This window comes from Bombus affinis, chromosome 7, assembly GCF_024516045.1.
Source record: "Bombus affinis isolate iyBomAffi1 chromosome 7, iyBomAffi1.2, whole genome shotgun sequence".
In the NCBI taxonomy this organism is placed as follows: domain Eukaryota; kingdom Metazoa; phylum Arthropoda; class Insecta; order Hymenoptera; family Apidae; genus Bombus; species Bombus affinis.
In genome coordinates, this window is record NC_066350.1 from 14,670,438 (window position 1) to 14,691,961 (window position 21,524).

General features: G+C 35.8%; 3 protein-coding genes and 1 long non-coding RNA gene across 14 annotated transcripts; 3 read left to right on the top strand and 1 right to left on the bottom strand.

Moving 5' to 3' along the window:
• Window positions 1-159: 159 nt before the first annotated feature.
• On the top strand, window positions 160-2,473 carry LOC126918594 (rRNA 2'-O-methyltransferase fibrillarin). Its single transcript, XM_050726655.1, has 5 exons — window positions 160-300; window positions 806-1,128; window positions 1,204-1,377; window positions 1,657-1,902; window positions 1,996-2,473. The coding sequence occupies exons 1-5, from the start codon at window positions 288-290 to the stop codon at window positions 2,164-2,166; spliced, it is 927 nt and encodes a 308-aa protein (XP_050582612.1). The 5' UTR covers window positions 160-287; the 3' UTR covers window positions 2,167-2,473.
• A 53-nt stretch (window positions 2,474-2,526) lies between these two features.
• Window positions 2,527-5,055, top strand: LOC126918593 (uncharacterized). 3 transcript variants are annotated; one of them, XR_007711367.1, is made up of 6 exons: window positions 2,527-2,743; window positions 2,801-3,089; window positions 3,217-3,329; window positions 3,574-4,085; window positions 4,170-4,360; window positions 4,598-5,055. XR_007711367.1 is itself a non-coding variant. In XM_050726654.1 (6 exons), the coding sequence occupies exons 3-6, from the start codon at window positions 3,577-3,579 to the stop codon at window positions 4,914-4,916; spliced, it is 957 nt and encodes a 318-aa protein (XP_050582611.1). In that variant the 5' UTR covers window positions 2,527-3,089; window positions 3,217-3,329; window positions 3,574-3,576; the 3' UTR covers window positions 4,917-5,055. The 3 variants fall into 3 exon arrangements, 2 of the variants coding, with proteins under 2 accessions (XP_050582611.1, XP_050582610.1); XM_050726654.1 differs by having other exon boundaries at window positions 2,527-3,089; window positions 3,574-3,741; window positions 3,804-4,085; XM_050726653.1 differs by having other exon boundaries at window positions 3,217-3,741; window positions 3,804-4,085.
• LOC126918595 (GTP cyclohydrolase 1) lies at window positions 5,038-21,376 on the bottom strand. Of its 3 annotated transcripts, none has more exons than XM_050726658.1 (6): window positions 17,373-17,987; window positions 16,148-16,393; window positions 12,508-12,717; window positions 9,728-9,893; window positions 7,716-7,832; window positions 5,038-6,758 (listed from the first exon to the last, which is right to left on the bottom strand). In XM_050726658.1, the coding sequence occupies exons 2-6, from the start codon at window positions 16,332-16,334 to the stop codon at window positions 6,629-6,631; spliced, it is 810 nt and encodes a 269-aa protein (XP_050582615.1). In that variant the 5' UTR covers window positions 16,335-16,393; window positions 17,373-17,987; the 3' UTR covers window positions 5,038-6,628. The 3 variants fall into 3 exon arrangements, with proteins under 3 accessions (XP_050582615.1, XP_050582614.1, XP_050582616.1); XM_050726657.1 differs by having other exon boundaries at window positions 16,148-16,438; XM_050726659.1 differs by lacking the exons at window positions 16,148-16,393; window positions 17,373-17,987 and adding an exon at window positions 21,165-21,376.
• LOC126918598 (uncharacterized) lies at window positions 18,183-20,566 on the top strand. Of its 7 annotated transcripts, none has more exons than XR_007711372.1 (3): window positions 18,183-18,322; window positions 18,469-19,436; window positions 19,588-20,566. It is a non-coding gene; the product is annotated as an uncharacterized LOC126918598 (long non-coding RNA). The 7 variants fall into 7 exon arrangements; XR_007711370.1 differs by having other exon boundaries at window positions 18,469-19,431; XR_007711369.1 differs by having other exon boundaries at window positions 18,469-19,422.
• Window positions 21,377-21,524: the final 148 nt, after the last annotated feature.

The following is a 21,524-nucleotide window of genomic DNA, read 5'->3' on the forward strand; positions in this document are numbered from 1 at the left end:
ATAATTATAATCATATTGTAATCGTAATATGTAAGTAATTTTAAATTTCAATAATATTTGAAAATTTTATACTAAATTATTCGTAAATTTTTAATATTTTCGAAGTATGAATCAATCTTTACGTATCGATATATATTTAAATCGATATACTGGTCTAAACCGGAAGATGTTCGCAACTTAATGTCGTTTCCGTGAGCATTCATTCAGCGTCTGTACTGCTACACGTGTATGGATAGATATAACTTAAAATAAATTAGGAACATAAATTTATACATCTAATTTTTAAAATGGGAAAGCCAGGTAAGTAGTAGTCGTTAAAAAATATTATTCTTATATTTAATATCTTATAAAATGAAGGTTTCTTTTTACTACAACACGATTTCTACAATATAGCGCGTAAATAATAACTTCTTTTATACTCATGGAGTATAAGATTATTTAATTTATAAAATATATATATGGATCTGTTTGAACATAATTAATCATTTTTTATATGAATATATTGGACATTCAGTCAGATAAATTATAATTTTTGTATCTGTGTGATAGTATGTTACATTAACCTATAAGATCCCTCGGAATACTCTAGATGGAAAGCTTATCGCTTTCTCCATTTCAGAACTAAATAATCTTTTATTTACAATTAATAGAAGGCAATAAACAATGAATTCCCGCTTGTCGCTCTTTTTATGTTCTGTGTACTGTTTTTATAACAATGCTCTCTTATCTAATATCATGTATCGTATCAGTATTTTATATCAATGCTACTGTATCTACTGTTGTTACAAAATTTATTTCATTACAGGATTTTCACCAGGTGGTGGTGGATTTAGAGGAGGCCGAGGAGGTGGACGAGGAGGAGGAGGTGGTCGAGGTGGACGTGGTGGAGGCAGAGGAGGAGGAGGTGGTCGAGGCGGTGGAAGAGGTGGTGGTACTCCACGAGGACGTGGAGGTAGAGGTGGAAGAGGAGGACGTGGTGGAGGTGGTTTTAAAGGTGGCAAAACTGTAGTCATAGAACCACATCGTCACGAAGGTGTCTTTATAGCAAGAGGAAAGGAGGATGCATTAGTTACTTTAAATTTGGTACCAGGTTCAGAAGTATATGGTGAAAAGAGGATAAGCGTAGAGGTACATAAGCAAGTTACTATAATTTGTTATGTTAATATGGAAAATATAATAATTACTCATATATGGATATTACAGGGAGAGAATGGTGAAAAAATTGAATATAGAGTTTGGAACCCTTTTAGATCAAAGTTAGCTGCAGCTATACTCGGAGGAGTAGATCAAATTCACATGCCTCCTGGAAGCAAAGTTTTATATTTAGGTGCTGCATCTGGAACTACAGTATCACATGTAGCAGATGTTGTTGGTCCAGTGAGTTTATATCAATATTTTGTTTAATATGTATAAATTGCATACATTAGAGCCACTTTAGTATATTATTGCTAATTTGGTGTCGGAGTTATGCTACAGAAATTACATTGCCGTTTTTCTGATTGAGTAAGATAAGTTATATCTTGCTCCAAAAAGACGTTTGTACAAAATTAACAGTTTACCTTTTTATTTAATCTATGAATTGTAATTAGACCTACATTATGCCTACATATCATTTGTAATACACGATGATAAATTTGTTTCTTCTTCTTATTTTAGGAAGGATTAGTATATGCTGTAGAATTTTCTCACAGGTCTGGCAGAGATCTTATAAATGTTGCTAAGAAACGAACAAATATTATTCCCATAATTGAAGATGCGAGGCATCCTCACAAGTATAGAATGCTTATTGGAATGGTAGATACAATATTCGCTGACGTGGCGCAACCCGATCAAGCTAGGATAGTAGCTTTGAATGCCCAATATTTCCTGAAGAACGGAGGTCATTTTGTTATTTCTATCAAGGCAAGTATATTAATCAGTATTTTAATAGATTTCAAATATTGTATTATTTTTTATTTATGCCTTTAAGTTTATATAGTCATTATTTTGATTTAGGCGAGCTGTATAGATTCTACAGCTCAACCCGAAGCAGTATTTGCCTCAGAAGTAAAAAAATTAATTGCTGATAAACTGAAACCACAGGAGCAAATTACATTGGAACCATATGAAAGAGATCATGCTGTTGTAGTTGGAGTTTATAGGCCGCCACCTAAAAAAGCTACCTAAAATTATGCATATGTATATATGTTCTATTTAATTGTTAAGATAACATTATAACGACTACGAATATATGCGATAAATTTTAATTACGAATGAAGATATAAAAATAATCTGTAATATAATGTAAAGTAGACAGTTATTCAGATGATTCGAACATTTTCTACGAATAGAGTTTATTTCATTATTGTACCTGTGCATTTTATATACAGAAAAAGACGTACACGTACTAATGTTTAATACAAAATTTATATTTTAAATACTATATGATCAGCTCACATATACTTTCATACGAATAAACGAATTTTAAAAGCCATATAGTATATTTAATTGTATACTTTATTTTTATTTTAAATGTTACCCAACTTTAAGAGATATACTTTATATGTTTTTAGTACCGCAAAAACAAATGAACATTACAATTACATCTTATAAATTCCTTTATTCAGATAAACTCTTCAAAACTAAATTTTTCAATTTATGTAAAAATTAACTAAATTAGTTCGTATTATACTCTCACATTTCATTATGTTACACATGAACTAAACAAAAATGACTCGTCCACCATTAAATACATCCAAAAGCGGTAAGATACTTTCATGAATAATTATAACCATAAGTAACGGTAGAAAATTATTTTTAGGAAATGCTATCGATGAAAATCGTAAACCATCAAATAGAGCGCTCAAATTTAAAAAGTCGATAACTACAGCAAGCCGTAAATTTAATTCAACTGTGAAAACTCTAGATCGTTTAGTAGGAGGAGCAGATGAACCCGAAGAAAGCGGAGACGTATCGAAACCACCGGAAGAAACTGCAGAGCAAACTGTTGTAGTGGAATCAACATCTAGTGTGAAAACTGAAGATGGAAAACTTACTCGTACAGCTGGACCATGCTGTACTTGTATGTCACAAGTACCAGGATCAACCGGGTATAAATATTATTTTTTCCATCCGATTTTTAAGAGGGAGTGAATTTATATCGGAGGAATGTTTAGACGAATTGAATTGAAACGTTAAGAAATCATATTTATGAAAATTATTGTCTTGTAAATGCAGAGATAAGAAGGTGGATGAAATGATCGACTATGTGCATCAAAATTTACAAGAAGCGGGTAAAGCACTGGCTACCTTAGGCGAGAACTTTGAGCACGATTCAAAGGTTGAGCCCTGTACGCAAGTAGAACCGTCATGAAATTGGGAAAATGGGCGTACAATAAATAAATAAAGTTTCTTTATAAGATTGAATATGCGAATAAATAAAAATGAATGAACTAGACTGTCCTTTAAAACTCCCAATTTCGTAATACGAATAAACTCGTAATCCGTTATTTAAAGAAAACTTAGTCCTGTAATATTATAAAACATAAATATATATAAGGTAATACACGCAAATTGAATTTATTTTTACAAAAGTTAATGTTCGCTGACATATTTGGTCGAATACAACAATGGATTGGTTTGGTTCAAAATAAATTGGACATTTGTAAGAACGAGATCGAATCATTGCGTAAAGAATTGATAGCGCGAGCTTGTGAAATCGACAATCTAAGGAAATTATTGGCAGAATGCGGGGAACGAGAGGCAAGTTTGTTAATTAAAATCTTTACTTCTCTGTAATTTTTAACATAATAATATTATTATAGAAATCAGTGGCAACTACTCAAACGGTTGAACCTAGAATAAATGTCGTAAGTAAATCACCTGAAGTTCCAGTTGCAGAAGTAGTGACAAAGGCAGCTCCAGTCTATGAACCTGTTACTAAGGAAATACCAGAAGAAAATCCAAAAATCCTAAAAGAGCCTACCGTAATAAAGGAGTCTGAAGGAGTCGTAATGAAAGAACCTGAAAACATCAAAATTATTTCTACCGACGTAGCTATTCAATCAATGTTGAAAGACAAAGACAGGATGAGACGAGAAATTGAAGTAAATTAATAATCTTTTACATTTATCCTCGAGTTTGAACGAAATATATTCTTTTATTAAAATGTGAAAATTCAATTGTAATAGCTCGAAGCTGAGATAGCAAGGCTTCGGAAAGAAAATGAGCGTATAATAAAGGAACGTGCCGAATATGAGAATGCGATACAACGAGCATTACTACGAGGTGTTTCCTCATTGAATGTCGAAGCATTGAGAGTTATGCGTTGTCCACCAATTCCATGTTGTACTCCTTGTGCACCTTGTCCTGCTTCCACCATGTAAGATATTAAATTTCATATTCTACAATTAAATTAACAATTGGGAATCGAAGGATACGAATGAGAAAATGAATTTTAAAGGCATTAAGCAAAAAATCTTCTACGATGATAATCTGTATGCCACGCTTGAATACTTTTTAAACACGTGCGATCCTTTCACTTCGAAATAAAGAAAAAACATTTATTGATCTATATCTAAGCAAGGTCAATCTTGACTCATTCAAGTTTCACTCTCAGGGAACCGATTGTGTCTTGCAAGAAGGAAGGCGCGTCGGCTGCGATCGCTAAAGGTTGCGTCACTCAACGTAGTGGCACTTGTGGAAAAACGGCTGTTCGCGAACAAGGTTGTTATACTGTAAAACGACCTTGTGCCAGTCCTTGTTGTTCTACTGGAAAAAGTCGAAAGTCTGCATCAAACAATAGCCTGGTTTTTCTTCTTCATCAGGGAGACACAGAGAATATTTGTGCCTCGAATAACACGCCAATGTCTCGAGTTTGCGGTTCACCGGTCATGAAAAAGATTGAAATACCACCGTGTCCTAGATTCATTATATAATAACGTTCACAGTATATAATAGTAATAAAAAGCCCTGAATCGTTTTAAATAAAACAGACGAACCACTTAAATTTAAAGTTGTCGATAATTTATGATATGGAAATAATAAAGAAACATGACATTGAAAGTATAAATATAACTTTATATAACATCGTCAGAAAAATATTATAAATATTAAACATCCATTCTCATAAATAACATTAAGATATTTTCCATTATTCAATGTAAGATAGAATTGGAGGACATACCAAAGGTTGCGTGATATCGTATCGAACCTCAAACATCATCGACACGTTGCAATCCAATTCCAATGATTTAAATACGAAGTTAGTTTGATTACTTAAAGCAAATAATTCGATAAGATGAAACTATATCAAACGACGACACAAGCGAATGTGTCAAAACATTTCGAAGTCGTGCATTAACAATAATCATACGTAATTCGTTGGAAAAATTTCGCAATTTTTTCTATCGATTCTTTTAGATTCTTAAACGTTTTTCGGCACACATTGTATGGCTGAAAAATTGTGCGTCGAAACCACTGCTTTCTTTTACGAAATTTTTTATACATTCTGAATAAAGATTACAGAGATATAAATGTCAATTGAGTATTAAAATTCGTTAAGTAACGTGTAGTTGCACTTCTTTGATAAAAGACTCAAAAAAATAATAGAAGGAATCACGATGACAGAATGTAAAAACAGTACGAAACTTTTTAAAACGTTTCGTGTTGTAAGACGTATGGCTGTTAACGTTTTACAAGCTGGAAACGGAAACGAAATCGGAAGAATTTATTATTCGTCTGCCGTGAGCACTTGCTTTCAAGATATAATAGGGATTATCTGTGTTTCTCGATCAGCATGCTGTATCACGATGCGAACATTTTTTTACACAGAATCGCTAGTATAGAATCTAAAATACGTATTGTCACGAGTCACGAGGCCATTGGTTGAAAGTGTTCTGGCAATCGTTCAGTTCATGCCGATCGAGAAGCCTCGATTTCGGTATTTCTTAAGTTCATTTTCATATTTGGCGCAGTTGTATTACCGAAGGACGCCGAATCGAATGTTATTCGCCCATTTCCTGAATACATCAATAACATTACAAAAATACTCGCAAAGTATAATATTAATCGAACGGATAATTACAGCTGATCCAGCAGCATGGTAATGTTATTAACATGTTTTTAGCGAAGTTTCGGGTTTCCTTGAGGAAAATATCACGCGCTTTCTCAAGCATATGCGTTGTCGTTTCGCGAAACGATCTGTAAGTTCCTTTTTTCTTTCACGTACTAGAAGCGTTACCAGCAGTTTGTAGAACTTACGTAAAGTTTCGGTATGTAACTACCATATTGTCTCCGTGTCATTCGATCAGCAGTTTAAGAACGCCTCGTTCAAAGACGTCTTAGACAACATCGTCCAATCTGTGTTATTAGTCGTTCTGTTACGATAACTATGGTCGACGGTTAATCCTGTTAATTTTTTATAACGTTGGCGCATACAAAATAATGTTCTCCTTAAAAAAATAAAAGGAATGTTACAAAGAAGCTTGCCGTCAAATCAACGATTGTCTTTTCCTTTTTGGACGACTTCTGTAGTGAGGTAGCAGTATGACAAAAACGTTTGAACAAGAATCGTATCGGGGCCATTCTAGACTGGTCCCTTGGCCAATAACGAAAAAGATATATGCTTCGACGGTCCGATGAAAGAAGTTTATTTATTGTGGATCAAATTAAGGAATTCCTCGCGAGTCTTTGGATCGTCCCGGAACACGCCGAGCATCGTTGACGTAACCGTCTTGCTGTTTATTTTCTGCACTCCTCTCATTACCATGCACATGTGCCTGTAACGTAAACAAAGTATTTTTAAGTTATTCACGAACGCTGCTATATATCGAATAATTACTCGTATCTCGTTGTTAAAATTGACAGTAATTAATTCACCATGTATATGTTAAACGGAGCTTGAGATTTCGCTACGATCAATGTTAACAAAGATACTGTTATCTAATGGGCAAGACATAAAATAAATACTATAATCAAGATACGTTACGTTGCACATTTTAAACACAATCTACGTTCGTTCTAATGTACATGATACTTAATCTCGGAGTTGCGAAAAAGGTATTGGTACTAAAACCGATTGTTAATCTTTTTATTAGTTTCCTCACTTTTGTAAGCTCTCAAGGCGACGATCAATATTTAATCGACACAGTTTTTTAGTTACCATTTATTGAAGCACCATCGCTCTCTTTTTTCCTCCCGCTGAACCTGTTTTTCTTCTTTTATTGCACGCAAGTTAGATAATTCGTTCGCAATTTATGATTACGTTGATTATGTATAGCACAAATTATGATATTTGAATTATTGAACATTCGGTATACGTAATTTAGATGACCACTAATGATTGCAACTCCTTATTTGATATTATAGATACACATCCTGTTCACAAGAATCTTAATTGATTTGTTGGCAGATAGTACACGATCGAATCGTTACGTGAACGATTTATACATAATTATTAAACGCCTTTATGTATACGTTCTTAAGTCTGGAATGAAGCGTTTTCTATTGAGTGATAGCACCTTGTTAGTACAAGGTCGTATTCCTATATGCGATTAATCCTTGCGAAAACTATTGCTCAAGATCCGAGCGTATTGGAACGAAACCGAAGGAAATATAAAAATATGAAGATAATATCTTGCCAACCTACGTCTATCATACTTCTTTGCTCTGTTCAATTATAAGTTTATCATAAGAATAATGGATGAATTTTTTTCGTTAAATTAAAAAATACGTACACTCCTTCGACGACCACAGCCACTCCCGCTGGTTGCACCGCTTTCGTTACAGCTAATGCAATTTGTTTGGTAAGACGTTCTTGAACCTGAAGACGTCGGCTGAAGACCTCTACGATTCTGTAAGACATCAGACAGGAAAACAGGGGTGAATATAGTAGAAAAATTTTGGCTATTAAAAAGGGAAAAAGAAAGAATAAAGATATAAAGAAGACGACTTTACATAGAACGTAATATGGAATAAACGATAGGCAACGAAAAATGAAAGTGCCTGCCACGACCCTAGCTCGAATGTCTGAAAATCCACTAGTTACTTACCGTTTGAAGGCTAATGTTAAGTTCATAACATTTAACAGGTAAGTGGACACCGGTCGATTAAGTCTAGCAATGCGTGAAAGTGGTCGGCGTGCCAACGATCGGCGTATTCTTTTCTTCTCGCTTTAATATTCCTCTAATCAAGGCCGATAACTATTGCCGGCTATTACTGCCGATGCAATTTGTTATCGCGAAATTGTGAAATACGATATCACGGTATTGATTATTATTTTAATTAAGTTTTATCTATCAACATTTTAACGAATCTTTTTCCACTATGACCATGACCACGTAAAAATATGTAACTAAATTCGATAATGAAACTGTTTATACTGAATAAGATCATTTTTATTATTCTTATTAGTTATTTTGATGATCTACGAGACTCCATCCAAGAGCGAATCCGTCTAATCGCGTTTAGATGAGAACAGTGGAGTACCTCATAAGAGCTTGAAGTTATTGAAAATCTCAGGACCTCTCCCTCCTTTTATTTCATGCGGTTTGTCGCGTGCTATGATTGTTGCGAAAAACCCGCGGAATTCCCTCAAAGGGAAGGCCCTCAAAGGTCGCTCCGTACTCTCAAGTGCCAGTAACCTAAGGGTGATCTGACCATTTTTGCAAGCTCAAATGCATAAACAACCGATTCGTGTATTCCTCCCCCGTCAACAACCCTCGTACGAGGGACTATGAGATCTCATCTCGAATAGTTTAGATTTAGGGTACATCAATACCTCCACGTTATCGGAGTGGATCATATCAGATTATCGGACTATCACTCGAGGGAAAAAGTCCCGAGTCTCTGCTCACTGACAGGCAGCTACTAACGATGAGGTAAGTGCTTCATGGCTTCATAAGGTTATTGATGCTAGGAAAGTCAGAATTTCTTAGACTTGTAAACATAAACGTGTACAGATATAAACGTTAGAAACTATAAATGAGTAAAAGAATAAAAACATAAGTTCTGAATATAGGATGAGCATAAGGAGAAATTCTGACTTGGTATCTATTATTTTATATATGATAAAACGTACAAGATAGTTGTGCGTAACAAAAAACAAAGAAAGACCCGAGGCAGTATTCTTGTGTATACGTTGTCTTGATGTATCATACGTTACAAGGTAAACGTGTAGGGAATCTCGAGATGGATATCGATTGATATGTTAAAAAATATATGGTTCTATTTAAAAAAGTGAAGTTAAGCTTAAAATCTGCCCTGCGAAAAAATGATTTGCGCCATAATATGTCATTCTTCGAATCGATCGACTTTTGTTAAAACGGTTTTTTTAATAACTTCAACCCCTTATGAGATATTCCACTGTCCTCGCTTAAACGAAACAAACTGTAGAATATAGCATGTAATAATTCCTATATCAAGTTAATTATGTCGACTATGATTAAGTTCGTTAATCTCTGTAGGAGGCTCGCTTTAATTACGTCAAAAATAAATCAGTACGTATCGGTTAATAGCGTTAATAAAATATCGCGCGATGATGACAGTTCAATCACCGCGATTTAATTGATCGCTGGTACAAATAATCCAGCATCAATTAATCTCCATTTCCACGAGACAAGATATCAGCTGTCTTAATCTGACGAACGATTCAGCTGCTTTCACGAGATTCAATTGCACCGACACGATGTCTCGTGTTAATTCGATTTACGATAAACGTTGCCTTCTAATAAAGAAAATTTCTCGTTACCTGGCCAATTTGCTCAGCCCAAGGATCTTCTTGCATGGTAGGTAGCCGATCGAGACTTTTCCGTAGAACGGTACCAAGTGATGCTCGCACATAGAGAACATCTCGATATCCTTCACTACAACCATCTCGTCGTGATCTTCATCGTATATCGCGTCATTTATAACGTCTGCAATAAATATGTAAATATTATAAAAAGATCACAGGAAAAAAACATGATAAATATATATTCCATAGCACTTGGATTAAGTAATTACAACGTTATTTTACGATTAAGCAGAGTTAGAATTATAATATCATATAATTGAATATTAAAATAACCTGTTGATTCCAAAGGTATAAATTCTTTAAAGACAGTTGATCAGTGATAAGTTTCGTGAAACTGGATGATAATACTAGGACGAATGACGTTTTTGTGTTTAGTTTCAAAAACCAAATAAAAGGACAGCTTTGATAACGCGCGATTGATTGATAACGCAATGGATTGGAAACCTGTTCTTTCGTGATTTATCGCATTGACTTATCCTCCCGCAGCCTTCGTATGTATATAAATAAAAAAAAAAAAAAGCGGAAAGTTGAAAGATATTGCTTGAATAAAATCTCGTATATATATTTATAGACGCTGCTTCGTTTACTGAGATCGCGCGATCGCTACATAATTTTAATGACTCCGTTGGCGCAAAGAACAACCAACCTTGTACAAAGGTGGGAAAATGGTTGTCGTTTAAATTGTTCTGCGAAAGAACATCTTGCACGTGGGTTAAGGTCCTCGCGATCCTAGCTGTGATTTACTCGATATTGACCTACTTACTACAACATTCATACTGGTGATGGTGTATAGGTATAAATCAGTGGTTGGTAGGTGTCGGTGGAAAATGGAGGGTGCTCTCCACGGTTTCCACGGCAACCTTAACAAGAAACACCTTCACAATGACCGGCAATGATGAAACGAATTCGCGTCCCGGTTAACCAAGTGTATTTTTCCATACGTAATAAGATGCTCCTGCCCGCTGTAAATAAATGACCCCTGGAAACCTTTTAACGCGACGAAACAATGATATATAAATTCCAAACGCTTTGACGGTGGAAATTCATTTCAACGGGCTTTTACGCGCACACCTCCATTTCTATACCAGACTAAACTCGAGCAATTTCCTCTCTTCTATACGAACTACCTTTGAAGGAGATGCTGAAAGCGTACAGTTTAATTTTTCCACTTGGTGATCCGACGCGATCAACCTTCGACCGAGATTAATGTTATCGATCGAAACAACAATGTAGAATATTATTAACTAAATGGAGCATCATCGATCCAATAGTTTTAATATATTTTTTTATTGGTAACCTTTATGTTACTGTAACAACAGTGGAATCATCGAAAAAGGGACGTAAAAGGGAAAGTGCAATCGCAAACATATGGCACAGAAACGTCAGACCACAGGCTATATCGATTTTGACATTGTATTTGTAGAGCCGTGTGTCATATGCAATATCTTTTGCGTAGTATAATGTAGAATTAACTATCACGTTAATTATCGTTAATTAGAGGTATTAAAACAGGTAGTAGCACTTAAACGTGATTTTGACCCGATTGTTGCTCACGATCCTACGAGGATAAATTAACGGAGAACAGAGGATTGATGGTTTCATGGAATGTATACTATAGATATACCATTGTATGTCCTGATGCATTATCGATAAGAATGAAAGGTAAAGGGAACCTGTTATAGGGGAACGGTTCCGTAGGAGTTGGTGGTGGGTGACTAAAAGAGAGCGTGGGTCGAGCTTTCGTAGGAAAGTGCTCTGGACTCGTTTCAAATTCACTGGGGCGAGTAGAACTGCCGTTAACCAGGCTTATCTCGAGGGCAGTTGCACTCTAGGTGGATGGAGAGTTAAGTCGAAATGAATTAAAGGGACACCACCACCTGTAGCTGCTGTTTCATCTACATCAACGTTGTGCTAGATCGTACTATTTATCGAGAGCCATCTCATACAAACGAAAGTAAAATATCAAACGGGTTATATAGCGCATTATAATTAATTATATAAATTCGATGGATTCTCAACATGACTGACAAATTGTTTCTTAATTAAGATTCTAATATAAATTACAAATTATAACGTGTATCCGAACACGATATTATGTCGAGGAAATAAATCAAAATTTAGGTATCGAATTAAAGAGGCATATCAGGGCATCCTTAATGGCCATGTCGACTTTACTGCATTTATTCTATTCGTGGAATCATAATTACCGGGGAACAGTAGCATTTCTACGCGGTACACGACTAATGGAAGAGAAAGATGAAAGGTATTTTCTTCGAGTCGCTGTACGTTCCTGAGACCCATTTATATCATGAGCTTTACGCCTTCTTTTTTTCGAATCGTACTTAAGACTTCCTCTCTTTTCCCCTGTGACGGATCTCGAGTAACTTGAAGGAGGGAGGAAAGAAATGGACGGCACTTTCCTCGAGTGGGTATATTCATGGTTTTATCTGTTCTATCGACCCTATATCTTAAGAGAATCATGATTAAATGCCCGTATTATTTTCAGTTAGATAAAAGATCTTTTATGATTAGAAAATCGGATGACTTCTTATCTGATTTATAGAAAATCACGTTATATTATATTCTCTTATATTTATCTTATTATCTTATTTTTGGCTCCTATTGTACGATATCTTTTTATTCTTAATTACTTAATTATTTTCGTTCAACTTATTTCTTTATACATTTGTTATACAAAGTAATAAAAACGTGATAGCTAATGATAAGTGACTTACCATCGATGCTTTGATCGTAACCTTTGGTGAAAAACAGCATGGCTTTCGCAGCACGTTCCGGAGTCTTTAAAAGACCTGGTCGATCAGGATCCTCGCCAAGTGAGCTCAAAAGTAGCTTGTAACTCCGTGACATTTCCGGAAGTAGAGCCTCGCGCGTGGGTGGCCTATGGTCTAGCTCCAAATCGTGATGGAAGGTACATTTTTCATGTCCTGGTAAAGCAAACACTTTGAAGTATCTCTGTCAATTGTTCATCGTACTTTTCAATATTTATTAAATTCACTGAACTCTATTTAAATTAAAATTTATCTCGCACATGTATAAACGTCAATGTTTACTAGATCCTGTTCTCGGCGATTGTGAAACCTGATTTCATTTTTTTAAACATCATCGTTATCGTTGGCAATGACCCGCGCTGACGGAAGACTCACCATTCGATAGGTTTGCTTGCGTGTGGTAACGAAAAACAAATTTGTTGCCTTTCTATGAGAAGCACATATTCGATATTGATAAGAAGTACGAGTACGTATTTGCTATTTGCGATACCTGCCAGCAAACACCTGTTCGAAAATTTTAACGAACAAAGATTTTCATGACGCGTCTTTTGTCTCTCGATACTCTTTGCAAAGTATAGAAGAAGGTGCGCAATAAGATTTCCAGACAAAGATACGATCGATCGGCAAACAAAGTTGAATCGCGAGTTTGACGGGTACAAGTTTAATAAAAGTAGATGTCTAACAAAGTGACACGATTTTAATTGGCAAGTCGAACAAATCAAAGGAACAACATAAAAGGAATTAATAACGTAATAATGAAACGTAACGTAAGGCAACCTTAATCCGTGCTTGTTACTTTGGGCCAGTTCTCTTTTTCTTCTTCCTCGCTTCCTTCAACGGCTACGAACGATTGTATATTCATAAACGTTAAATGTTTCCATTGACGATTAGCATAACGCTTTAATTCACATTCGCAAATGTGGATCGATCGATGGATCGATCGTTCGGCGAGGGTCCCACGCTACTCTTCGAACGATGCCTGTAATATTCCAAAGTGTTCCGATCCACGACGAAGTTCGTCGTCGACGGTCGTCTTGCATGCATTGCCGAACTTATTGCATAACGATTAACGATGGCGTTACATCAAGCATAAGGCGAGATTTCTATCGATAGCCATAATTTATCACTTGTATAACGCTTCGTTCGCGAGCAATCTAGAACGTATTAAATTAAAGAGAATCAGTTCTCGGGACTTCTCTCGGCATAGATTTGTTCTTGCAAGCGCGGTAGATAGAATCTAACACTGGAATTGACGTATTCAAGATGGAAAACTAAGTTAAACCATGCTCTTGCTAATGAACGGTATCGCGTAATTCAATCGAGTAACGGCACTGCTCCAATACGCTGTATCAATATGCACGCATATTGTACGCATTCCTGGAAATTGGTAGCCAGGTTCAACTTTATTATACCTACGTGATATAGTTACGTTGGTTATCTTGAATTGCATGAATTTTGTTTCATAGAAGGTCAAATGTCGATTCGATAACTATACGCTGAATTACGAGGGCAGATTGAAAAGTTTCCAGAATGACAATGACAGTAAGACGAATAAAGCAGATCTTAGCGCGGATGCCGCAAACTTTTCAATGTTTCCAAATTCGGTAAATTGAGTTAATTATTAACGCTTTGGTTCTATTTGATTTGATCAAAATTTTTCGCAATCTTAAGACCTTCTGCCGAGAAAGGAAATTAAAGAAGATTTAACAAGAAAGAGATATTATTACGAAACATAGCACACGTTGCTCTGCACTCTACGGCAGAGGTGGTCAACTTCATTATATAATACATATCGATTATTTTTCTTAAAAATGTGTTCGCGATCTACCTGCTAAAATCTTCTCATCCAAATATGTGCCTTGTGTACTAATAAATGACAAAGAGAGAGCAGGTATTAAACCAACATGGCATTTTATTAATATTAATATTTATTAACAAGTCGACCGACCGATCGTTGCCCACTTGTTGGCCATTCCTGTTCTACGACGCGTACGACACTTCGTTATTATGTAAACATTGATCTTTTCAGTATTTACAATTACGTGGAAAGATTACACGTGCAAAGGCCCATCGATTCTTCGTAATCTATTTTAGCGAGCAAAGATATTATATTTGGAAGATATCGAAGATGCTATCGCGGAAAAGCAAATACGCGAAAGCAACGATCGAAAGATCATCGACGCACGTTTTATTCAAAACGATGAAGTCATTCTCGTTTCTAAAGTTGCAAATTCGTGGCGAATGAAAGTGTACGAAATTTTGTCAACGTTGTTCACCGACAAATAAAAGATGCTCTCTGTTCCTTCAGAAAGTTGATAGTCGCGTTACGAGGGATCGTACATTCGTAACATTACAGTTACGAGTTACGTTCCATCATAACTGTACCCCAACAGTTCCCAGGGTCTTTTATCATTTTACGATCAGCAGGTTACAATTGACCTGGAAACGGGAACTATGACCACAATGCTCTCCAAATCTTTGTCACGGACCACGGTTTGATCAATGACAGCAACGCTGTCCGAAATAAAGTTAAAAGTCGACGAGATAACCGAAATTGGACTAAGAACAATGGAGAGTGGAGAATAAAACGAGCATTAAGTGTATGACTGTTTTGTCACGGTCCTTAATACGTAAATGATACCGTAACGTAATTCCTCTTTTTTCTTCCTTCTTCTTTTTACGGAAAGTGCAACAGGCTACGGTTACTTATGTTCGTGCAATCGATTAGGCACGGAATTAACGGCAGAAGATTCCGTCGTTTGGAGAAAATTGAAATAATTGTTCTTCGAATTTGCAGATAAAGCGCATAACAGAGTTAATAACGATCAATGTTACAGAAAAATTGAATGGCGCGTTACTGCAATTTACGGATCGTACGTAATATCAAAACCTGAATGGAAATTGTTCGATTATCACAAATGTAAAAGTCAACAATGTAGCTGCCACTTGTTGCAACAAGTGTATCTAATAGCCCGATAGAAAAAGAAGCATTCTAATAATGATTCGCGAGTAAAAAAACGTCTGGTTCGGCAAAGTTGTAAAGTCTCGTATACCTTTTGCACGATCAACATTATGAATGAAATTCAACGAATCAGATGTTACAGATTCTTGCTACTAAAGCAGTGTTACACGGTAACAGGTTTTATCGGCAATAAAGTAGAACTTTTATAAATCACAAACCCTACGATGCAAGGTGGCCCTGGAGAACAGAAGAAACGATTTTGTGTATCTATCTAATTTATACAACTTTCAAACGATACATCCATATTACCACACTTGAATTATTTATCGTATGAACATTCCCGTTCCATCTATTACGCAAAATACCAGCACGAGAACTGCCTTTCGGCTAATAGGTTTCGTTATCTAATAATAACGCTTAATATCGTGTATATATATTATCATATTATTTAACTCGAAAATTTGTAAATTCAAATGAACTTGGTAATCGACTAATCACGAACGACGGTAACGTTCGTAACATTCCACCGATTCGTTACTTGTTATTAATCTCGGAAATTTCCTGTGACGCGAACGTGGCAAAATCCCTAATCGCAGGACTGCTAATCATACGTGGAAACGATACCTGGCGTGGTAGAAGTTCGTGGAGTTCTGGGCGTCCCCGGTACATCCAAATTGCTCTCCTCGACGCTCTCCGACCAGGAAACAGTTCTTATTGGTCCCGGCTTTTTTATCTTCATCTTGTGGTCGTCTTCGTCGTCGTATATGCTTAGGTCCTTGATTTTCGCGCATTGATTGGAAATCCCGTTCATGACTGCGTCTTCCGATCCTGTTCGCCACTTGAACTATAGCAGCGATAGTAACACGGCCTCTTCTCAATCCGATAGACGATCGATCAATGAGGAACACAAACGCTCTATCAAAATTGGTTGAAGGCGTTTTGCAAACGGACGGCACACAGCAATCAGAAAGTAAACGTAATAAACGGCAGAGAATCGAAGCGATTGACGCTAAACGTGCCGAGTTTATAATAGTAACTGTATTATTAAGTTATTTATTAATACATATACGCATCGCCGCAATAGTGGCTTATATTCGTGGAATCGTGGTAAAAAGAAAATCTGTTCCATTTTTGATTCTGCAATGTTGATAATTAATACTTCGTTAACTGGCCACCGTTATCCCCATCAGTTCTTGGAACTGACTTGGAAGAGCTTCTGATATTACGTATGTAGAATAAATAGACGTGTCAGGTATATGTACTTATCTTATTCGTATTCGTATCTCATTAATTATTGTGACGGCGAATTAGAATTACCACTTTCTATCATAGGAAAACTTTTGTTGACGAGAAAATATTGTTCTGTCGTTTGACAAGAGAATCCTTCTTTAAGGATTGTGGAACCACGTAACAAATGACGCGCGATTTGCTCTTGACGCCTCTAGGTATTTCAATATGAATTTCGAAGCATTCTGAAACTTCTAAAATATCAAATATGATTTTACGTTTAACATTTTTTTAGTCCCGAAGATTTTTGAATCTTTTGTCTTGATAGAGCTCGAGTCTGTTTTAAATTTTCGTGACTAGTATAAAATATCGAAGACAGAACACACTGTACAGATAAAATATAACATGTATATTAAGATGTATTAAGATTTATATAAGTACTGAGACTTTCAAGATTTATCAAGTTTGTCAAAAGCTTTAAATATCAAATCATATTCAAAGCGATTCAAAGCGTTTCAGCACATCCTCTACCACGTGATTCACGAACAATACGCGTGTTATGCGTATAGTACTCGGCAAGTTTCAGCGAATCGGGTTCTACCATCAAACTGATGAAACTTACTCGCAGTCGGATTGACTGTGTCGGTTCACGTGCACCCCTTGGATGTTCGTCGAGCACCGGTACAAAAAAAGTGAAACGTCGTTAAAAACGTCCGACGTCGCTTTTCCAAGATTAAACGTTCGTACTCATGAGAGAACAATCGCGAATATTATTATATTCTTTAGACAGAATGAACGAAAACGAAAGGGGAGATAAAGGAATGAGACAGGTTTGAGACACGGGAGAAGACAGAAATAAGAAAATAAAAAAGAGAGTGGTCAACGAGTCCGAAAGGAAAGAGAAACGACCGCGAACTCGCTCGGTTAAGTGACGCAGTGTGACTGAACCGACGGAACCGTGGAGAGTACGAATGTTCCCTATGGTTCTTCCGTCTCTATCTCTTTCCCCCTCTGTCTTTGTTCCGCCCTAATCGCACCGTGTCTCCGTCTCTCTTTTTCCCAACAAGTACTTTTTTCCCTCTCGTTTTTTTTTTTAACCTCTATTTTCTTTTACGTAGAAAACTGTAGTGACCGTAGCCGTTGAAGCGTGGTGTCACTACTCGACCCCCAAAAAGTAAATTCTCGCGACTGATGAGCAAAATCTCGCGTCACGTTCAGTATATATCGAGAGAATGCAAGTACTACACGGTGAGAGTGACATAGAAGTGAGAATACCTCCCTCCAGTCGAACGATCCTCCCGCTACAGCGTTCGAGAGGGAAATACCCAACTTTGCCCGGACTACACACTGCGAGATGTGCAGTGTCGAGTGACAAGTAGCGCCTCGCTATAGGAAAGTGTCGAGATATCCGTAACTCGCGATTGCGAGGTCGACATGGCACACGGTTACGCTTTTAGCGTGCAAAAATACCGTGAGAATTATCGTTTCTAGATACATATAATTAAGATTCACAATGAAATATACTGGATGAAAATGATATAGAGCTGCAATGATATTGGTGAAACAGTAAAGGTAACCCTTTCCATTGTCAAGCGTATAATATTCCAAGATATTTTTGCAGAGATTAAGAACCTCGAGCCATTTTCAGGATCATCAATATCAATTTGCAATTATGTATTTCTTTCGAAAGTACGAATTCTAATCTTTAACAATTACAGGTCAACTTTTACTAATTATTGTTTGGGCAGAGGGGACTTAATACTACAGGAATACGAATTTATCAAATAACTTCCATTAATACGTATAGCTTCTTAACTCTAAAATAACCAGCTTCTATAGCGAAGATAAAGTAGGTATATTTTCCGATATTGATAAAAATCAACGCTAATTTGCTTATATGATGTTCTTAGTTATTGCGAGATAAGAAAGAAAAGTAAAATCCATCGCCACAAGCATTTTGATTTTTCTATGAATTCATGATTGCACGCTACATAGATATGTATATATATATATATATTGTACTCATCTAATATCGGAATAACCACAGATTGATTACAAGGAAAATTTATGACGGAGCAACAGGAAAGCACAGAAGGAAAGAAAGCACTATCCTTTATGGGTTTTTAGAACGAGAGTCAGAATTTACGTCATTGTGATTTCCAAGAGACCGGTTCCTCGGCACTGATCTTTTTCCTTTTATTCGCAGGACTCCTTAAGACCGTGTCAACGTGTTTAATGCGCATAGATCTTTCTTAGTGCACGTTTTAAGCGTACGTCGAACATCAATTTCGCGAGATCATACTTAATTTTGACTTTTATACATTCTATCTTCTCTACGTAAACATCATGAAAGATGCACGACTCGAAGAAACTTATATATTTGTATTTCCTATTTATCGAGATATCCCTAAAACGCTACGGAAGTATAGTAGAGTTATTATGAAAACGCATGTATAATCGTCGTTTTCAGATGCAAGCGATGACCTTGAAAACAGCGACATAACAAGATCTCGATAGCCCTATAAGTACTGTTGGTAATTAATAGCGACAATGATAAAAGCGATAGTGGTCGCATGCAACTGGCCATTGCCTGTTTCAGTAATTAAGTTTCAACGTCGATGAGGTTATCATGATATTCCGGCTAGGCTATTAGTCTACAAGGGGACCTGAAGGTGGAATGAGTAAAGTTACTATACGTCTATTATAGTTTGTGATAATATATTAGAATCCATTAACTGACTAGCAAGTTACAAATGACTTATACTTACTTATTGCTTCCTACTCATTACTTGTTCCATTCTCCCGTTATTTCTGTTAATTGTACGATACTTTTACAGGACTCCCTTTCGAACTACGCTTTTTTAAAATAAGGAAATATAACAAAAATAAATTATGATTAATAAGTTAGTCAATTCAAGCTGGAATGACATTGTACCTATATATATATATATATATATGAATGTATCGAAAAGTATACTTTAAACGAGTCTTTGCACTTTGCATTACTGAATGAATAAAGCATAAATCTTTGTTTTATCTAAACGATCTACGCGAAAAAATAATGCGTTGGCTCATATTATTTTCTGTATCACGATAGCGTATCTATCGAACTATACAAAAGCGCGCAAAGTTACATTTCTCGTCCGTATTCATAGTTGCACTACTGAAACTCGTCTGATTGTGAGTTCAACTGACCTTCACTACTTGCAATCAATACAAAGCTGCTGTTGGTACATCGCGAAGTATCTGACATCCCAAAAACCTAGCTGAATATGTTCAACGAAACGATAAAATTTCGCCTTTTTACAAGAGTCTACTTGAAATCCATGAAGAAAGAAAATACTCTCGACGTTCCATTGTGCGGATTTTATTAACGTTCGTCTAACGACTTAACGAGCGTGAAGCTTTTTGCACTGGTTTAGCGGTTGCGTTATAAAGGGGGAAAAACTAAAGGAAAGGCGACGTGTAGAAAACTAAAGTGTATCGGTGAAGAATTCGAGGTCATTCTCATGTAACAACAACGACGAATCAATGCCAGAGGAATGTACGATGATAGGCACGCGAAGAATGGATCTACCCCGAATCATTTAAGCATAGAGTCATAAAAGCGAGAACTGCCTCTCTCTCAAAAATCACTGTTTCATCATAATTTACTTCTGTATGTAATAGCAATAGATAGGAGATAATCAATACGATATCTTTCTTTTAATAATTATTTTAATTATTTAAAAATCGATTTCGGAGATATTAAGATTTTATTTCTATAAATGATAATTTTTAAATAAATAATAAACAGTAAGGACCTGTATTTTGTGATATCGTGAACTAGAAACTCTATATCCAAGTTCTTTGCTCTATCCTAATACCGCATGCTTTACCCTAATACAAAGTATAGAGTATGCAGATACTTGATATGATTATATAGTCTCATGTCGATATCGACGATATCGTTTTATCGTTATTTAATATGATTGGCAAATATAAATCTATTATAACATGAAATCGAGCCGCATGCTGAAAAGAAATGCAATGAATATGAGAAGATATAATCCCTCATAGGTGTTATGTACTCGTTCCAGTCTAATAATTGAGGAAGTCGCGATGAAATTAAAAAGTCATGATAAATTCTAACTAACATATCTATGTGTATATGTGTCCAATGGCTATTAATTTATAGTTAATTTATAAAATGCTTGTAATTACAAGCATTTTATTTAATTTCTATTCCATTTATGAGACTGATCCCATGTTCAATACACTTTTTATCATTAAAATATTAAACAAAAGAATAACTGAACTTAACATGTTAATAAACTCTGTAAAAGTAAATATAAGGTTTACAACTTTATGTAGATATAAAGAGTTCAGTGAATTGGTAGAAATACAAAAATTACGATATTAGCATGAGACTTACCGCTTTTTGCTATGCAATTCATTTTATCTGTAAGATGATCTTCGATGTATTTCTTCATGAAAATCGAGGAGTACTTATGCAGGACTTATATTCTTTAAAAAATAAAAGAAAGATTAATGTTTTCTCTGTACAATTTCTATTATATATATATATATATATGATAACTGTATAATGACGTCTCAAGAAATGATGAGGAAAAACGCGACGGTTAAGACTAGTATGAATCGTTCACTAACGACTCTCTTTCCAACTACAGATTTATATATCTCTACTCAGATCGAAAAACCTTTGTCAAGCTGATTCCCCTTCCATCTCTTACCACTTTGGTATTACAGCAGGAAATACGAGCACTTCTTTTCG